Source organism: Brienomyrus brachyistius, chromosome 5 (assembly GCF_023856365.1).
Source record: "Brienomyrus brachyistius isolate T26 chromosome 5, BBRACH_0.4, whole genome shotgun sequence".
Lineage (NCBI taxonomy): Eukaryota > Metazoa > Chordata > Actinopteri > Osteoglossiformes > Mormyridae > Brienomyrus > Brienomyrus brachyistius.
The window spans coordinates 37,185,849-37,203,823 of record NC_064537.1 but is presented as its reverse complement, the minus strand read 5'-3'; the positions used below and the strand labels follow the sequence as shown (position 1 = coordinate 37,203,823).

Genomic DNA, 17,975 nt, shown 5'->3' with positions numbered 1-17,975 from the left:
TCCTCAAAATCGAATGCTTCCATGCTCCAGTGGATTACGAGAAAATAAGAGAATAAGAGATTAATGAATTTAAACTGATATATTTTTAAAGTATAAAATATTTTATGAATTTCTGGAAAAGAGATTAAAATGTATTTAGTTTCAGATACCTAAATGATAATATGAGCAGATTTAGACCTTAAAGTGATGACCAGAAGCTTTTAAGTAAAGGCTGTTGTATTTTATAGATAATTGCATTACTAGAAGTCTGCACCCACTGGGTGAAACTGCTGAGAGGGAACAAAGCCTTTGTGGAGTTCAATGACCTGTCAGGTTACAGGTCAGTACTTTATAGGTCATCGGCGTTATTTTACAAGTACAATTTCTGTGATGGCTGTTATTTGCTCCCTAGTTCTGATGTGCAGCATTATGTTGATTATTAATTCACAGAAGGATTTTTGGCATCCCCCAGTACAACTGATTTTAAAAAATCCGGAAGTCATGCTGATTTTTTAGGGGTTGTTAGCATGGGAATGTTATGTGGAGGAAGACCTAATGAATCTTTCATATTTAGGCAGATCATCTGGGTGTCATGTGCACAGTAGTAATGTCCAAGACCTTGACGTCTATAATCACGTCTAATTTGATTCTGGGAATCTTCTTGCTTGGAACATATGGTGTACAGGTGTCAAAAGAAATTGGGTGTTCCTTTAGAAAAGTTGCAACCTGAAAGGCTGTACCAGGTAGCTTGTTTGCAAAGTTAATGTATTGCATTGTATATTACTTTGTATTGTGTAGTTTCTTATATTGTTGAGTACTCAGTTGGTGGTGTGTATTTTTTTTAATTGTCAAATTGTTGAACTTCCAAACATTTGCAGCTGCCGCTTTTAGTTTGCAGTTTGTTTATAACTTGCATACATATCATGAAAAGAAAGTTAGGGTCATCCTCTGTAATCGGTAGGATGGCATTTTGAAAGGGAAATTACCTACAGTACTCATACACTATATTGGAAAAAGTATTCGAACATCTGCCTTTACACACGCATGAACTTTAATGACATCCCATTCTTTATAAATAGGCTTTAATATGGAGTTGGCCAACTCTTTATAGCTATAACAGCTTCAACCCTTTTGGGAAGGCTGTCCACAAGGTTTATAGGAAGTGTGTTTATGGGAATTTTTGACCATTCTTCCAGGAGAGCATTTGTGAGGTTGGGCACTGATGTTGGACAAGAAGACCTGGCTCACAGTCTAATTTATCCCAAAGGTGTTCTGTTGGGTTGAGGTCAGGGCTCTGTGCAGGCCAGTAAAGTTCCTCCACACCAGACTCGCTCATCCATGTCCTTATGGACCTTGTTTTGTGCACCGGTGCACAGTTATGTTAGAACAGGAAGGGACTATCCCCAAACTGATCCCATAAAGTTGGGAGCATGAAATTGTCCAAAATGGCTTTGAATGCTGCAGCATTAAGAGTTCCTTTCACTGGAATTAAGGGGCCAAGCCCAACCTCTGAAAAACAACCCCACACCATAATCCCCCCTCCACCAAACTTTACACTTGGCGCAATAAAGTCAGGCAAGTACCGTTCTCCTGGCAACCGCTAAACCCAGACTCTGCTCTAGAGTCCAGTGCTGGCGTGTTTTACAGCACTGCATCCAACGTTTTGAATTGCACTTGGTGATGTAAGGCTTGGATGCACTGTTCTTCAGCTAATCTGAAAGCTACACAAAGTTTGGAGGTCTGTAGCTATTGACTTTGCAGACAGTTGATGACTCTGCACACTGTGTGCCTCAGCATGCGTTGTCCCCGCTCTGTGATTTTACATGACCTACCACTTAATGGCTGAGTTGCTGTTGTTCCCAATTGCTTCCACTTTGTTATAATACCACTAACAGTTGACCGTGGAATATTTAGTAGCAAGGACATTTCACAAATGGACTAATTGCACAGGTTGCATCCTATCACGGTACCTGGCTTGAATTCACTGAGCTCCTGAGAGCGACCCATTCTTTCACAAATGTTTGTAGAAGCAGTCTGCATGCCTAGGTGCTTGATTTTATACACCTGTGGCTATGGAAGTGATTGGAACACCTGAATTCAATAATTTGGAGGGGTGTCCCAATACTTTTATCAATATAAATGTACTTTTTAGAAATGTACTGTGTTTTTCAGTAACAGTGCTTAAATCCCCTCAGTCAGACAGAAATGAGTAAATCACCATTATATTCAACTATACAACTAAGGTACCATTTCTATAAATAATTATGGTATATGTTAAAAGAAGTTGAATCATATCAATACGTTTAAGCAAATGTCCATCTGATTCAAAGCACTATGGTCACCTATGGGGTACTGAAGGGCATTGTTAACACTTCATTATGAATGATCTGATTGGCTTGAACTTTATTTAAAGAAGCGATGTGCTGAACTGAATGGCTGACTAAGATGTATTTTAATAAACCAAGTATTTTTGTAGGTGAAGCGAAAAAATACTTCATGAAAATGTGATATGATGAACTACACAGAGTATGGTTTCAACTGCTATTTTAAGCACAGACAGCAATATAGAACATTTATTTTCAATATAGATCATTTTTTTGCCAACAAATGGCTCATTGACTGCTAAGGTTCACCCAAAAAAATAACTGTAACTCTCCACACACAATATGGAACTTGTATTCTATGTAGGAATGAAACAGATATAAATAGGTGCAGCACATAGTGAGGGTGTGTTAACAGCAGATACAGACAGTACGGATTAAGACCTCTTACTGTCATCTCATGTTTGCCGTGAGATGCTTTAACTAAGCATCCACTAGGTGCCCCTTATTATCGGCTTCCTGCTAAAAATCCTAAAGAAGCATCTTAGAGCCTAGATTTTTTTTAACAATAGGATAGTGTATGACCACAAACAGGACATGATGTTCATGATTTCTAGATACTACAAAGGATTCACAAGAATTATAAGAGCTATAGTTAAACAGAATACCTAGAGGACTTAACCCTGAGGAAAGAAATCTCTCATTTAATGTTCAGGGGCCAAACCCAGAGCTGCGAAATGCTGAAAACATTTGAAGAACATGATGACTTCAATGAAGAAGGTGCTCTGTTAGACTCAAAGCAAACAGGACAGACATCCATGATAAAAACGTTTGATGCGGTGGATGTACTTTTAAAAATCCCACAGAATTCTCATGGTTTTGATTTCTGATTTTGCACATTTTGGAAAGGCACCGACAAAAAGGCAGGGAGTATGTCCCTCTGAGATCGCTTTCACAAAACCAGATACTACAACAATACGTTTTTCTGTTGACGGTTCATAAAGCACCAGGTGCAATCCAGCACCCCACAAACTCCTACTGTACCGCTGCGTTCGTGAACTTCGCTGTCTTCCACAGTTACAATTAAGAGGCTCGCCTAGTTAATCATTTCAGAATGAAATACAATGAACTTTGTTCATTTAACTAACAAGGCTGCAGTGTGCTCCATGTCTTCCCATTAACATTCGCACGGCCTGCACCCAATGACATTAGCTATTACCAGCTCGGTTTCCAAAGCAGATCTTTGTAGCTTTGGGAGTCAAAAAGCACAAAGTAACCTGAGTCTGAGATCAAGTTTCTATCAGCCTGCCAAACCAGCATCAGATGCCATTACTAACTCAACGATGGGGGATCCGCATCGTCTCTGAAACCTGCTGACAGGGAGGCAAGGTATTGCAACTATTCATGAAAACGAAATATTTTGGTTTCACTAAGGAATATTGCACAAAATGTGTCAATAGTATATACCGAACATAACGTAGAATTAATTGTGCATACGGAACCATAAAAAAGTATGACACTAAATACAGATTGTTAACTAGAATCAAATATTAGATAAAATCGTAACTGCTTGCATGCATCATTATTAAATATATGGCTTCTTATATGAAAGATTCCCCATCACAGTACAAAATGGATAAGCCACATCCAGCACTAATGCCTGTGAACATTTCCTGTACTGACTGATCAGCTACTGTCAATGAGCACTGCAGAGGAATTCCAATGATTCATGATTAAACTCAGACTTTATCGGTTTTATGCATGAACTATGTAAAAGCTAGACGGTTGCACAATAGTTATTCCTGGAAAGATTCAATAAAAAATAAAACCTTTCTCAATTTGGAAAGTGTGATTCTGACTTTGGTCCAATGAAGTCCCAGCGTCTTAGAGATAACTTTTGTCATACTGTCAGAACAGACAGGCACCAGCATTTTCCCTGGATGTCTTCATTTCATCATGGGATGATGCACCTGTAGAATCTGTACCTCAAGAGCTGCATATACTCTATATACACATTTTACTGTAAGGAAGCATCAAACAAACTGCACTGACTGACAGTTTGGCACCCACATGCAATTTGCATTCTTTCAACCTTTAACAGCTTAGCTCTATACTCATTTACTCATTAACTCCAAACATGCACATTCTTGTCTGAATATAAAAATATTTTCTTTGCCAACACCAATAAATCATAAATACATATACGGTTTCATAACATGGTCATACAGTAATGTCTTACACATCATTTAAAATCTCTTTCCTTGGTCAAACATTCAGATGTTAAAAATGTGCAAAAAGGATTAAGGACCTTTAATAAACAGGTTAACAAAAGGCAGTTCTTCCAGAGATAATTGTGGACTAAAAAAAGGTGTGTGTGTGTGTGTGTGTGTGTGGGGGGGGGGTAATCTTAAAAGACTGGGGCGTGTCTATTCTGCTTGAACAGAGTTGAAGCGAGCATACATGCGTTTTCCCAATTGTGAACATTTTTGGTAAAGAACTGCTATGGGAAAAATAAGAACATATAAAATAATGCTGTATAACAACCATGTCAATCCATTGTGAATATTACTAAACATTAGTAATTGATCAGTCAATTGATTAAAAAAACAAAAAAACAATAATAGTCTCTGATTAATCATGATTAATCATACTTTTAAAATGGTAGTATTTGCTTGTATTTTTTGGAAGTTGAAACTAATCCATGAGTGATCTTGGAACAAAGAAATGCAAGACAAACTGGTAAGAGGAACTACGCATTTTTAATGTAACATCTTGGTTTTGATGGTTGAAGCCATTCAGTTGCATGGGAACCAGGCCCAAGTGCTTCCTTTATTTTTTAATTTTGTGTTGCAACTTCATTCCTTCCGTTTTTGAACAAACAGAAAACATGCATGTCAGATCAGACAGTATATGTGAATTAAACAAATGTTTTTAGTTCAAAAGTTAATATTTTATGTAAAATCTTATTTTCAGCAAATACAATCCAAACTATCTTAAGGTATTTTATGCCATGTATTTTGAGAAACATAAGTTAAATAAAACGGTTCCTTTGTAGTCTTATACTTGCAAAGAAATCATCTCACAATATTGATAAATCACAAAAGAACAATCTAATTACCAACTATCCATCCATCCATCCATCCATTTTCCAAACTGCTTATCCTACTGGGTCATGGGGAGTCCAGAGCCTATCCCGGAAGCAATGGACACGAGGCAGAGAACAACCCTGGATGGGGGGCCAGCCCATCGCAGGGCACATTCACACACCATTCACTTACACACGCACTCCTACGGGCAATTTAGCAACTCCAATTGGAACAAAAAAATGCAAGACAAACTGGTATATATATATATATATATATATATATATATATATATATATATATATGAAATTTCCTTTTAAGGCCAAGTTTTTACAGTAGTGAACAAAATTTGAAAACAAGGGACATATTGTAATTTACGAAGTTACTATTCCTTAGTCAGTGTAAATGGAATCCAGACATCCGCTCGTTTTTTCCCACTTGTTTTCATGACCCCTAACGACTATCGGATAACGTCTTATCATTAGGCTCGTAGCCAGGGTTTTAAAAAATATTGAGGTCCAGGACCAGGGGTGTGGATCTCATGAGTCACATTACTTATACCGTCCCCTTCATAAGCTGTTTATTTTTTTAATTAATTAGTCATATGAAACATTAATCAAGTTTTTAATTCTGGTGAATACTTGCCCTCAAATTTTATTTTTAGCTCTTAAAAAATTAGAGGCCCAGACCACGGTGACCTCAAAGCTGGCTACGGCCCTGGTTATCATATGAATAGGTCTGTTTGCAAATGGATGGGTGATCAGGACTGCTTCGTGACCCAGCAACACTGGACTTTTGTTCTTTTTATTCCACCAACAAAGCTCTAAGAGTATATTTAGTTTCTCTCTCTCTCTCATATATATATATATATATATATATATATATATATATATATATATATATATATATATATATATATATATAAAAATATATATATATAAAAATAAATACATATAAATATATAAATAAATAAATACATATATATATAAATAAATATATACATATAAATACATATATACATATAAATAAATATATACATATAAATAAATATATACATATAAATAAATACATATATGCACACACACACATATACACACACATATACACATATATATATATATATATATATATATATATATATATATATACACACACATATATATATACACACATATAAATAGACTTTTCAAGGCTTATGTGATGTTTTCATGCGTCAGTTTTTTCTTAGATGATCTGGTGAGATTTCTTTTATCCTGAGGGTGGGAGGGAGGGTTAAGTCACATTGAAAACAAAATTGTATGTTAAGGTTTCCAGATTAATCACAAACATTAGCACATTAATGTGGGTAGCACTACTAAAATTTTTTATTTGGAATCTATTCATTTTCATTTGGTGGCAAATAAACATCAAAATTCCAGTAATTCACACAGGTGTTCATACAAGTGTTTTAATACTGACACTTCATTCACAAGCAGTATGTCATATTAAGGCCCAGGTAATGCAGTCTGTGGCTCTTTTCATTATTTCGCAGAAAGCAGCCATCCATGATTCAAGTCTTTTTTTTGGTACCACCTGCCTGCTTTGTTACCCACCACACAGGTAGCTATACAACAAAAAGGTCTGAAGATACAGGGAAGTTCCAAGCACACACAAATTCATACCAGTTATACAAAAATATAATCACATATTCCAAGTCAAATACACATACAGTGGCAGAGTCATATATATTATGCGCTCACACAATGCTATATGTAAAATCACAAAATGACTTGCTCATGCCCGCATACAGGCAAAGTCAGCCATGTGTGCAAATCCTGTACATACATATACCATCACACATGATTAGCAGCTTTCCAGAGACTGGCAATGAGTGCTATGGCAGTGTGCCACACAGGCTGCCCACGGGCATATCTGCTCCTGGACTGGCACCCCTGAAGAAGCCCAGTCTTACACAAAGGCCTCACAGGGCTGCACCTTGCGGCTTTTGTACCGTGGCTGTCTGAAATATCCAGCCAAATGCCATGCCACAAATAGGAGGCTTTGGGATTCCCATAACCAATACATACAGACCACCTCCATGACTGTGGGTTAATTTGTAGAAACTAAGCCAAGAAATTGATTTGACTGGTCAGAAGAATGACAATGTTATTTAACAGTTTACAGCGTAATCATAAGCACACACATATATATGTCACATTCATTGTTCAGAAATTGTCCAATCCTGATTACAAAGAGCAGGAACCTATTTCAGAAAAAACAAAGTGCATGGAACAAGGAACGAAATGTTGCCTTGTTTTAAAATCACTGCTTGGGAAAGAAATCAGAGAAGAAAGAAAGAAAAAAAAAGCTAATAACTCACAATCACACATTTGTGAAATATAACAAAGCAACAGAAACATTTAAGGAATGTTCAGACTCACTGTACGAGTACTTATATAACTGCAGACTGGTTTAGGTCATTTCATATCCGCATATGGTGCATATGGGCAGCTGTTTAGGTCCCACTATGCACACCAGACACGTCGCTTCACTTGGGTTTCCCCAACGCACGGGGTCAGACAGTGCTGGGCCGTGTCAGGCATCAGGTACATCCAGGTGAAAACAGTTGCCATTTGATCTTCCAGCACAGTATGATTGCATTCGCATGTTTCTTTACAGGTGTACATCTCACCGCCAAATCAGTGCTCACTAGTTCACGTCGTCATAGATGCTGGCTGTTGGGATTGTGGGATGTTTGTTTTTCTTCCTGTGGTTAGAGGGACCCAGACCTCCATGCAAGGCTCCAAACCCTCCCCCCATGGCTCGGCCTTGTCCAGCACTGCTCATGCTCAAAGACGGCTTCTTTTTCTTGGGCTTTTTGGAGACTGAATTGTTGGTACCTGAAGTACAGGGGGGTACAGTTAGAAAACGTAAAATTATAAACCACAAACCTTCATGTTCTGGACTCTAAACTGCAGGTATAATTCATTATTGTCCAGTGACATCCTGTACCCGCCAAGAAGCTAAAATCAGTACTTGACGACATAAAAATTTTCCCTGAAGATTGAGCTTTTATCTATCTTTAAAATTAAGAATAACCAAAGTTTTTTAGTTTGCATTTAGCTCCTCCAGACACACACACACACACTTCATTTCACCCTTAACCCAGGCCTAACCTTAACCATAAGTAAGCAAACAAAATACAAGACTTTAGGCAATTTTAGATTCGTTTACATTTTATGATTGCAGTCACAGACTTTCATAAACCTGAGGTTTATATTGTGGGGACCAGAAAAAAATGTTCCCACAAGCTAAAAAGTAAATGTGCGGATATTTAGTCCCCAAAATGTGGTAAATACAAACACACAGACACACACACTACTTTCACTATCCATGGGAGCAGTGATTCTTCAGACACCTGCCGCATGCTCATGGTGATCTGCTCTGAAACCTTCCACTGGCAGCCATCCTGATTGGCCTCTGTTTTACGGATTATTACTCATCATTACTAGTGGCGAGCCAGCAGCATCACAGAAGCTAGGAGCATTAACTTTAACCTATGCTTCAATTCTGCATTTAGTCCGACGGTAAGGAATCCATCTTACCAAAGAACTCACTAGCTTTAGAGGAGGGCGAGTCAGAGGGGGAGACGTCTGACGACCCACCCCAGTGCAACCGGCCAATCGGCACCTGCTGCCTGTCGATAGCTTCGTAGCCGTCGCTCTCTACTACCGCGTCTCCATCTGGCAGTGCCAGCCTGGCAAAATCAACGAGGAATATTGCCAAAACAGCAGAGAAAGAGGCCAAGGGCTTATAGGAAATGTGTCAGTGAGGCTCAGCACATAGCGGAGGGAGAAACAGGCTGTGATGTTAGCCGGGAAAACACAAAGCAAGGTGACAGACGTGTGTGTGTGTGTGTGTGTACTTTTGCAGATGAACGTTATGGTGACAGTCACGCTCACACTGGATACTCCAGCACAATTCTGCCTCCCCAGGGAGAAATGCTTGTATGAGAATGCTCAGCAAAACTGCAGGCAGCGCATAACATGCGAAGATCATTGAACGAGCAGCTAATATTCCACATGGCATGGTGGAGATAACATTTAACTTGAATTTCACATGTGAGGGGAAATGGGGATCAGTGAAGCATTTGACTGTCAATTCCATGCCACTGAAGGGGGACATCCAAGACCTGACTGGACAGCTTACTGCATATTTTGGACTGACCCTAGGTGTTTGTTGGGGGGGGGGGCACTCACGCAGCTGGCCCCAAGAGGGAGAACCGGACAGCCCTCCTCTGTTCATCTGTGTGCTGGGGACACTTCAGAGACCTGGTGCAACAGAGATTAATGTGAAATGTCCCCAAGACCCAAAAAACCACTTCACCTGCAACAGACTTTTCTCCAATGCTGCTTTACAGCCCAAATTCAGTTTACATTAATACATGACGGATAAAAGCAGCAACTTATCACATTCATGGAAATACCACACAAACTAAGCTATGGTCAAACGTTAACTGAAAACCCTCAAACTGAGATAATATTATCCAGAGTAACTGTACTTTACTTTTCACAATGAAATTTGCAGGTACATGTCAAGAGTCTTCATGGAAAAGGGTGTAAATACTTGTTTCATACCGTGTGCACATCCGCTTGGTGTGCTCGGATATCACCCCACATTGCTAGAGAGAAAACAGAAAACCATCAACCAAAGGCCAGAAACAAGCATCCTGATCCTTTATAAAAGGGTAAGTGGTTTGAAGATGGATGGATTTTTGGACAAGTAAAGGGATTGTGCATTTCATGAAGTAACATAATTAAGCACAAATGATTTTACTCCGATGTCCGTAAAAAAAAAAAAAATTCACTAAACTGAGGAAGGTGTGAGTATCCAAAATTACTCAGAAAAATTCCTAGCTCGTCAAGGAAAATATGTTTAGACATAATTTAGACACTAAATGCATGAAATTAAATTGTGAATGATTAATATTTCCACAACAGAAAAGAGAAAGGAAAAATCTTACCGTCATTAAGAGTGATCTCAGCTCATCTGGTCCCAAAGTTTCATAATTTATTCCAGAGTTACAATGGTACTGTGGGGGGGGGCTTACAGGTTAACGGTTTAGACTTTTAGTGGATTACTGTGATCTAGGCCTGGCGATAAAACTATATAAAATTGACTTATTGCCATATAAAATTTTAACAAGAAAAAAAAAAAAAGAATCAGGCAGTAAGGAACACTGTTGGTAGCACACATCAGATTATCACAGAAAAGAATGCTGTTTTGGTAATATTATGGAAAAGATTAGTGCTCCCTCGGAAGAAAGTTAGAAAGCGACAGTTCAGCAGCCACAATATCTTTACTATTAATAGCATTCAAGATGATATTGAAACAAATTCACATTTAAATTAAAATGACAGCAGACAGAGAGTAGGGACACTGTACCCTGTACTGATCAGCACTGAAATGGCTACCAAGTTCTCCTGAAAAGAGAAGAAAATAGACAGTTAGGCTTCCAGTGGCCGACACTGGATCCTCGTACAGCTATTTACACAGAGAGACAGCTTTTAAAAACTCAAACCTCCTCTGCCTCATCTAACATGACAAACACGCAGCGGTACTCAATAGTTTAGTTTGACCTTGGTGCAGATTATAAAGGCTGCATGAACTGAATCAGGCTGACCAATAATAAACAAATACAAACATCAATTGCTGGTAAGATGAGGAGAAAAGTATTTCTGTAGGACTGTACAAATCAACTACGGAAAATGAACTAGGAGCAGCAGAAAGACCCTCCCCCATCTCACCAGGTACCTGGCCAAGCTTAGTGGCACTAAATTCATGTAACCACAGAAAACTCCTCACAGTATAAGACCAAGTGTCTAGATGTATCAAGTGGCTTTAATTTCCTTCAGGAAGAGTCAAGCCTGGTTTTTCTTTATAGTGGAATCTGGGAGGTGGGGAGGCTGGTGGAAAAGAAGATCAGCTTATAAAAGGAAAAATGTGACCCATCACCACGAAATGAGTCTTAAGTCGCACTGGTAGAAATACACCCATAAGACTCATTTCGTGCTGATGGGTCACAAATGTGCAGATCTCCCGGCAGGCGTGCTGTATAACCCGAGTTCCTAAGTAATTATTTTCAGTTACACACAGTGACCAGTAAGCAACAAGACAACACTCCTGCACGGCAGCTGCTCTAGACATGTGACTGCTTTTGTGCTCTTCAGTGATGGTAAAATACAGATCTCTACAAATTTAATGTGTGCACTAACCTAGCCCCCCATGTGTATGGAATAAAACATGAAATATATATTTTAACAACACTAATAACAAAGAAAACGTCCTTTATTATTTTTTTTTTTTAAATGAGATTAAAAATAGAGCTACTATGAGATGAGCAAATCTTTTACATTTTCCTGCCTGTGTTAGCAAAACTGTACTGGTGCATGTATGTAAGTCTACACATAATGCAAAGACGAAACAAACAGTAATATTTGTGACTGATATTGAATCTCCCATAAACTGCAGTTTGTTCATGCACCATGACTGGAAACATACTTCCTATGGCTGCTTCATGCTACACAGAGCTTCACCCCACATCGTCCCTCCCCGCCGGGCCCCACCCCCTCTGGCCATACACATCCTCCACCCTATTCCATTTCTTGCTGGCTCTTCATATTGAAAGTTCAAACGGCACTGTCTGAATCACTGGGTTGGCAACATATTTTATTTCTTAGTTTTGGAATGAGATGCAACAGCTGCCTTAAGAGTGCACTGAGTCACATTGAAAGATTGCAGTTTCATCAAAAGACATTTACTTAGTCTTAACTCTACATTAATGGGTCTTTTAAACACCACTAACTCCAAATAAGAGTTTTTAGTTTAATTATAGTCAAACACAGAAGAAACATCATCTGGTGTGATTGAAATCAAGGATAAGGGTGATATAAATTCGGTGACTACTGGTTACAACTTTACAATAAGAAGAATCATTGTATGCGTAGCAGTAAATTGATATGTGCTTTCCAAGTCCTGCCCAAAAGCCTGCCTGTGATGTGTGAGAACTAAGCAGAGATCCCTGTTCAAACTGCAGATAACGTCAAAAATGCTCATTTACAGCACAGCGAAAGAACAGGATTTGCATATTAACATGCCATTAGATATGACAACCAGATGGACTTGGTCTGTTCTGATTACCCAGCCATTTCAGACCCCTGGGCACCAGCAGTAGCCCGAGTTACAGACTGGGGGTCAAAGAAGAGACCTCCTGCACACCATTGACCAGCTCAAACCCATAACATTTTCTGCTTTAAACAGCCTGCCATACTGGATAAGGTGCTCATTAGTAGGCACTAGAATAATAATAGAGCAATATCAACACAGGGCCTACTTCACATTCAAGCTAAACCGGATTCATTTTATAGCAATGAATTCTCTACTTTACTTGGTTGTTCTGGAATTATCAAGACCCAAAAGACTCTCTCGAGAGGACATGCACTGTACTCGTATATTAGGGTACTCTAGTTAGTCACTTGGAGCCCCTCAAAAAACAGCCTTTATTAACAACTGGGGTGACTTTTTTTGGAAGGGCCTGATTATTTTGAGCACAGTGTGCATTCTAGCTGGAGGGGATCATTAGAATTACTGAAGAGCGTTGCAGACTAGTCAAGAGCACCACCCAGGGCTCAACGATGCCATCTTAAAACAAAGGCTAAATATCCTTAAGTTTGTTTTTGGCAATAACTTAGGATCTTTGTAATGGGGCATCATAGCACGGCCATTCACATACAAGTATGACAGAGCCCCAACAAAAAGAAGAGCAACCATATTAAGATCTAGATTATATGTCAGATACACTACCAAGCTCCGATGGAAATAACTAGCATAACGTTAAATGATTAAGACCAACATGCCACACCTAAAGCTGAAATCTCACCTGTCGATTTAACATACTGTATATAATGAAAGCCCAAAGCTCAAGGTGTTCAGAAGAATCTAACACTAAAATATTCCTCATTTGACACAGATGTTCTAGATCAAATCCGATTTGCAAACATTTCCTATCTTTTAAGGACCAAACCATGAGGACACCACTCATTCTTGAATGAGTTTGGTGAGGTCCTCTTTAAAATACATATGTTCAGAAAATGCTGCATTAGGTGATTTTCACAAACATATGGGAGGAAGCACTGTTAACAGTCATTGTGCATATTGTTTGAACAAGCTGCAGGTTATGAGAGATTCAATATCAAATCACAAATATTGCCGTTTTTGTTTCTTCCTTCGGCATACTTGGTAAAAGTTCTCTGTCTGAATTTAGAATATGCACCAAATCACAGGAGGCAGGCCTTACTTATGAATGTTGGTGGTAAAGTCTTAAGGCAAACGGCTCTAGGTTTGTGGAGTATTCCGGCAAAATAAGGATACCTCACTCGCAGTATTTAAACAGTTAATGTCAGCAGCCACAGATCATCGCACACCCCCAAACCTCTGCATGTCTGCCAAAAACAGATAAAAATGCTAGTCTTATTTCAGCCACTCCGTTTACAGAATTCCTATAACTACAAGCCTATATTTCTGTTTAAAACACAGAATGATTAATAATACTGAAGAATGCCATTTTTAGCTAATTGTGTAATCTTGGTACATTACAAATTTTCCCTGCAGTTCAGCTGTAATTAGCTTTAAGTGATTAGAGAATCTCAAAGCCCACCCACCTCCTGGCCCCAGCGCACGTGTCCAGCATCTGCTCATAGTATAATGTGCTAACAACCCTGAATCCTTGAATATACACATTAAACACATACGCATAATAATAATAATAATAATAATAATGATGATGATACTGGATTAATAACACCAATCGGGATCCTTTATAAGGACGCTATACTCTGAAGGGCAAGAAAAAATTAATTTCATTTGAGGCTGTGGACACATTACATTAGTACTTCTCACCATTTTTATGCTTCAATGATTTTGATCTTCGAGGCGAATTTGAGTTCTGGGGGTGGAAAAATATATTACTATTAACTCCACTACACAAAAGCACCCAGAAATAAATGTACTAATGTACCGAAGGCAACCATACGGTGCATCTTACAAAGACAAACGGTTACAAAAATCACTTCTGAAAAGTTCATTTTGAATAATGTAAAATACCTTGTCCGATTTTCGTTTCTTGGCTATAAAAGAAAAGTCAAGTTTAATAACATTCTGCTGTGGGAGGGCAAACTGGTTATAACTTTTACTTGCCAAGAAAGAAATTCTGCAATGGAAAAAAAAAATGTCCTACAAGTTGAAAGACAATCCACAGTGGGGATTCCAGTCACTAATGATAATCTACCACAGACTCAAAACAGACAAACTATCCATCATAAGTCACACCACATGTCCAAGCTTAAGAATTAAAAGCCAGTGAGAGCAGATACTGGACATCACCACACTTACGTTTTTTCTCAGATCCATACGACCAGTCATTATCATTCAGGTCATCGTTGTCCTCTTGGTCACTTTCTGATCGGTTCACATTATTGCTACTGGCTATTCTGTTGAAATAAGGAGGCAGAAGAGAAAGAACAAACCATTTTAAAAGTATCTCAATTATTTACTTTGTTTATTGTGTGTTTACTAGAGAACACATGATGACTCTGTAACCAATTTTGATTGAATATATTGCACAATACATGCAATAGGGTTACCCGCGATACAGATGCGGTTGTTAAAAGCTTAACGCCTTACGTTCAACGCTTAAACGTTAAGAGCTTAACAACGCTTAACGTTGTTAAAAGTTTTCCCACCTATTAAGCATGAGTGGGATAACACCAAAACATAGATTAACGTGCGTATGTGCATCGTGCCACTGAGGGAAGTCAAACTGCTAACTCTAGCAACAGCAGTAAGAGGCAGCAATGTCTGCAGCGCCCCCAGCTGACCTGCGGCTGGCGATGCGGCTGCTGTTGCGACCCATGCCCAGGCACTTCTCCAGATGCGGGGCGAAGCGGGAAGCGGCAATGCTGCGCTCACAGTTGGGACACACACACTCCTTGTTCTTCCATTGGTTATAAACTTGGCCGAAGATGTCGACTCCGGGCTGGTCCACGATTTCTGTGAGGAAAAACAATGGACTCTGATCACTGTCGGTTAGTAACCTGTGCCATCAACAGGGCAAAAACGTTATGGATAATGAGCAAAAACTATTTGTAATGCGCACACACACAAACACATACACACACACACACAGGTAGATGTATACATACATAGACAGAATACACAATACACAAGATAGACATAGATATAAAAAATGTAAACAATACTATTTTTCTGGAATTTAGGAAAAGGAATGGACAGGAGTTAAGATTTATGTGCTGGGGAGGCAAAAAAATTACCAAAGTCTTTCATGCTCTCCACATCAGTTTCATCCAGGAGGAAATATCCCTGTTTGACAGCACGGTGGACCTCAAAACACAGACCCAGGCAGGCATCCTCTACCAAATCCATCAGGATGTCATGAGCTACGGACTGAAAGAAGCTGCTCTTATTACACGTCAGCTGATTCCACACAACTTTGGCACACCCTGCAATCCACATGTAGGAGCAGCAAATGCTCTTTTTCATGTTGTCTATGTCGCAGCAGTTCTTGAATTACAAACTAACAGGAACTCTCCTTCCAACTCCAGTGCTGTACACTGATATAGAAATGTTAAAAAGAAATAGCCCTCGGTGATGGTTGCTGGAGGCCAGGAAAGGTATTTTGCGGTTTTTCAGAACAGATGCAACAGTGCAGCGTGTATGTTTGCTAACGCACCTCCAGCTTAGTGTTGTCCAGGTCTGACTGGGTCATTTCCTCCATTGTCATTTGCAAAAACATGGGTATAAGACGCCTCCCTACATTCTGTAGCACAGCAGCCGTGAAGCAAACCTGCACTGGACAGGAAAGAAAAAGTAACAATAGGAGCTTTAGAACACCCTGGAAATCCTTATTTTAAAACAATTATTTTTAAATCACCCCAAGAACATCTATATCCACGTGTTTAAAGGGGGGTGTACTTACATTAGTGTACAGCCCCGTGTCAAGCTGTTGTTACCGAGCAGCAGCAACAACAAATCAGAATATTTACAGGTTACAGTTCTCGATAACGTCCTGTAGATTAAAAACATGCATTAAGGAATCCACTTGTTAGAAGTAATTATTAACTCATTATTTGGGTGTCTTCAACAAAGAATTTCAACCAAATAAGTCACGCTAATGTAATAACAAACAATACGACAATTATTACACAAAGGTGTGTTGAAAATTACCTCCATACAGTTCGTGTGCCTCACAAAAACTACAACCAACCTATGACGGAAAACTGTCTGTATATCCAGGATTCCTTGTACTAGCGAGTGACAAAACGCCGACATCGGTTTTTCTGGCCATTAATGTATGGAGCATACAGGAACTGCTCGTACCTTTTGCCGTTTCTTGCAAAAATAACAGATTAAATAAGCGAGTGTTGGGAATCGTAACTCCGAAGAGGCACTTCGCTATCGCCGAGGTGTTACTTAAAGAAATGATCTCGGTGATCTCAGACTTATTTGAGTGGCGTTTTATTACAAGCGGAGCACCAGACTCACCCAGAGCAGACGGGGCCGGCCGGACCGTCACAGAGCAGACCTGCTGCTCCGTCTAGCGGCGCCCGCAGCCGCGGCTGTCTGCGAGCCCCTGGCCAAACATCACACATGGCATGGAGCGAAGCCCCTCGCCTTCACCATCACGTCTCTCAGTTATCCTGTCAATTGCTCAACAGGAAACACGATTTAAGTATCAGCTACCATTTTTTTTTTGCTCCTGCATTTACAGGCAAAACTAATCAATCGCCAACGCCGGAGCATGTTCGCGTGCGCATGGCGAGCTAATCGTCGAGTGAGCCGCAAATGCTTGAAAATGACTCATTACAGCGAAGTTTTGCAAAAGTAACCGCTTTATATAACATCCCTATAATAACAGGGAAAGGAAAATTTAAAGGCAACCATTTTTATCATCGACTTATTGTTTCAGGCCGACATTATTTGATTGACGTTTCATCTAACCAATTGGAATGCAAACAGGGGAACTAGCTTCCAATTAAATACCTTTAATATGGGACACCTTCGTTTAGTTGTGTGACGCCAGCCCGGCCGTTTTGTTTCCTTTCTTGGCGCTTGATATTTGCAACTATACTACGTTTTAACACTATAATTTAATTATATAGGAAATAATGTTTAAATACATCTTAAAACCGCTTATCTTCAGAAGGGTAGCTTATCCCAGGCAGGGCAGGTCACAAGGGTGGGGTACGCCCTGGACAGGATGTCATCACAGGGCACATGCATGCACACATTATTAGAAATGCTAATTAGCCTGACGCAGGAGGAAGCCAGGGTGACAGAACATAAAACACTATAGGCACGGAGCATTGGTGACATTCGAACTTACTGCCGTGGAAGTGTGAGAGGACAGTGGCATCCAAAGAATCAATGTGCCATTTATACATTAATTTGTACGTGAAATGTTACACAGCAAATATTAATAATCTCAGCAACAATTAACGCTATGGTATTTTGATGAGCTAAGGTAAAGAGTACTCTT

The 17,975-nt window shown here is 39.4% G+C and overlaps 1 protein-coding gene across 7 annotated transcripts; it reads right to left on the bottom strand.

Annotated features, from left to right (window-relative positions):
* Window positions 1–6,723: 6,723 nt before the first annotated feature.
* LOC125741919 (ataxin-7-like protein 3) lies at window positions 6,724–17,693 on the bottom strand. Of its 7 annotated transcripts, XM_049013444.1 has the most exons (15): window positions 17,480–17,693; window positions 16,982–17,146; window positions 16,416–16,505; window positions 16,170–16,288; window positions 15,751–15,883; window positions 15,298–15,469; window positions 14,813–14,910; window positions 14,525–14,547; window positions 14,321–14,366; window positions 10,808–10,845; window positions 10,386–10,454; window positions 10,000–10,043; window positions 9,622–9,693; window positions 8,968–9,119; window positions 6,724–8,262 (listed from the first exon to the last, which is right to left on the bottom strand). In XM_049013444.1, the coding sequence occupies exons 4-15, from the start codon at window positions 16,230–16,232 to the stop codon at window positions 8,072–8,074; spliced, it is 1,101 nt and encodes a 366-aa protein (XP_048869401.1). In that variant the 5' UTR covers window positions 16,233–16,288; window positions 16,416–16,505; window positions 16,982–17,146; window positions 17,480–17,693; the 3' UTR covers window positions 6,724–8,071. The 7 variants fall into 7 exon arrangements, with proteins under 7 accessions (XP_048869401.1, XP_048869406.1, XP_048869400.1 ...); XM_049013449.1 differs by lacking the exon at window positions 17,480–17,693 and having other exon boundaries at window positions 8,980–9,119; window positions 16,982–17,430; XM_049013443.1 differs by lacking the exon at window positions 17,480–17,693 and having other exon boundaries at window positions 16,982–17,428.
* Window positions 17,694–17,975: the final 282 nt, after the last annotated feature.

What these genes read in the sequence shown, in the direction of transcription:
- LOC125741919 (XM_049013444.1), bottom strand. Translation starts at nt 16,232, where the DNA reads ATGTTTTTGCAAATGACAATGGAGGAAATGACCCAGTCAGACCTGGAC. An exon ending in GGAGAGCATGAAAGACTTTG is followed by an intron (nt 15,470 to 15,750) that starts GTAATTTTTTTG and finishes TTTTCCTCACAG; the next exon opens with AAATCGTGGACCAGCCCGGA. An exon ending in ACCAAGCGGATGTGCACACG is followed by an intron (nt 9,694 to 9,999) that starts GTATGAAACAAG and finishes CTGTTGCACCAG; the next exon opens with GTCTCTGAAGTGTCCCCAGC.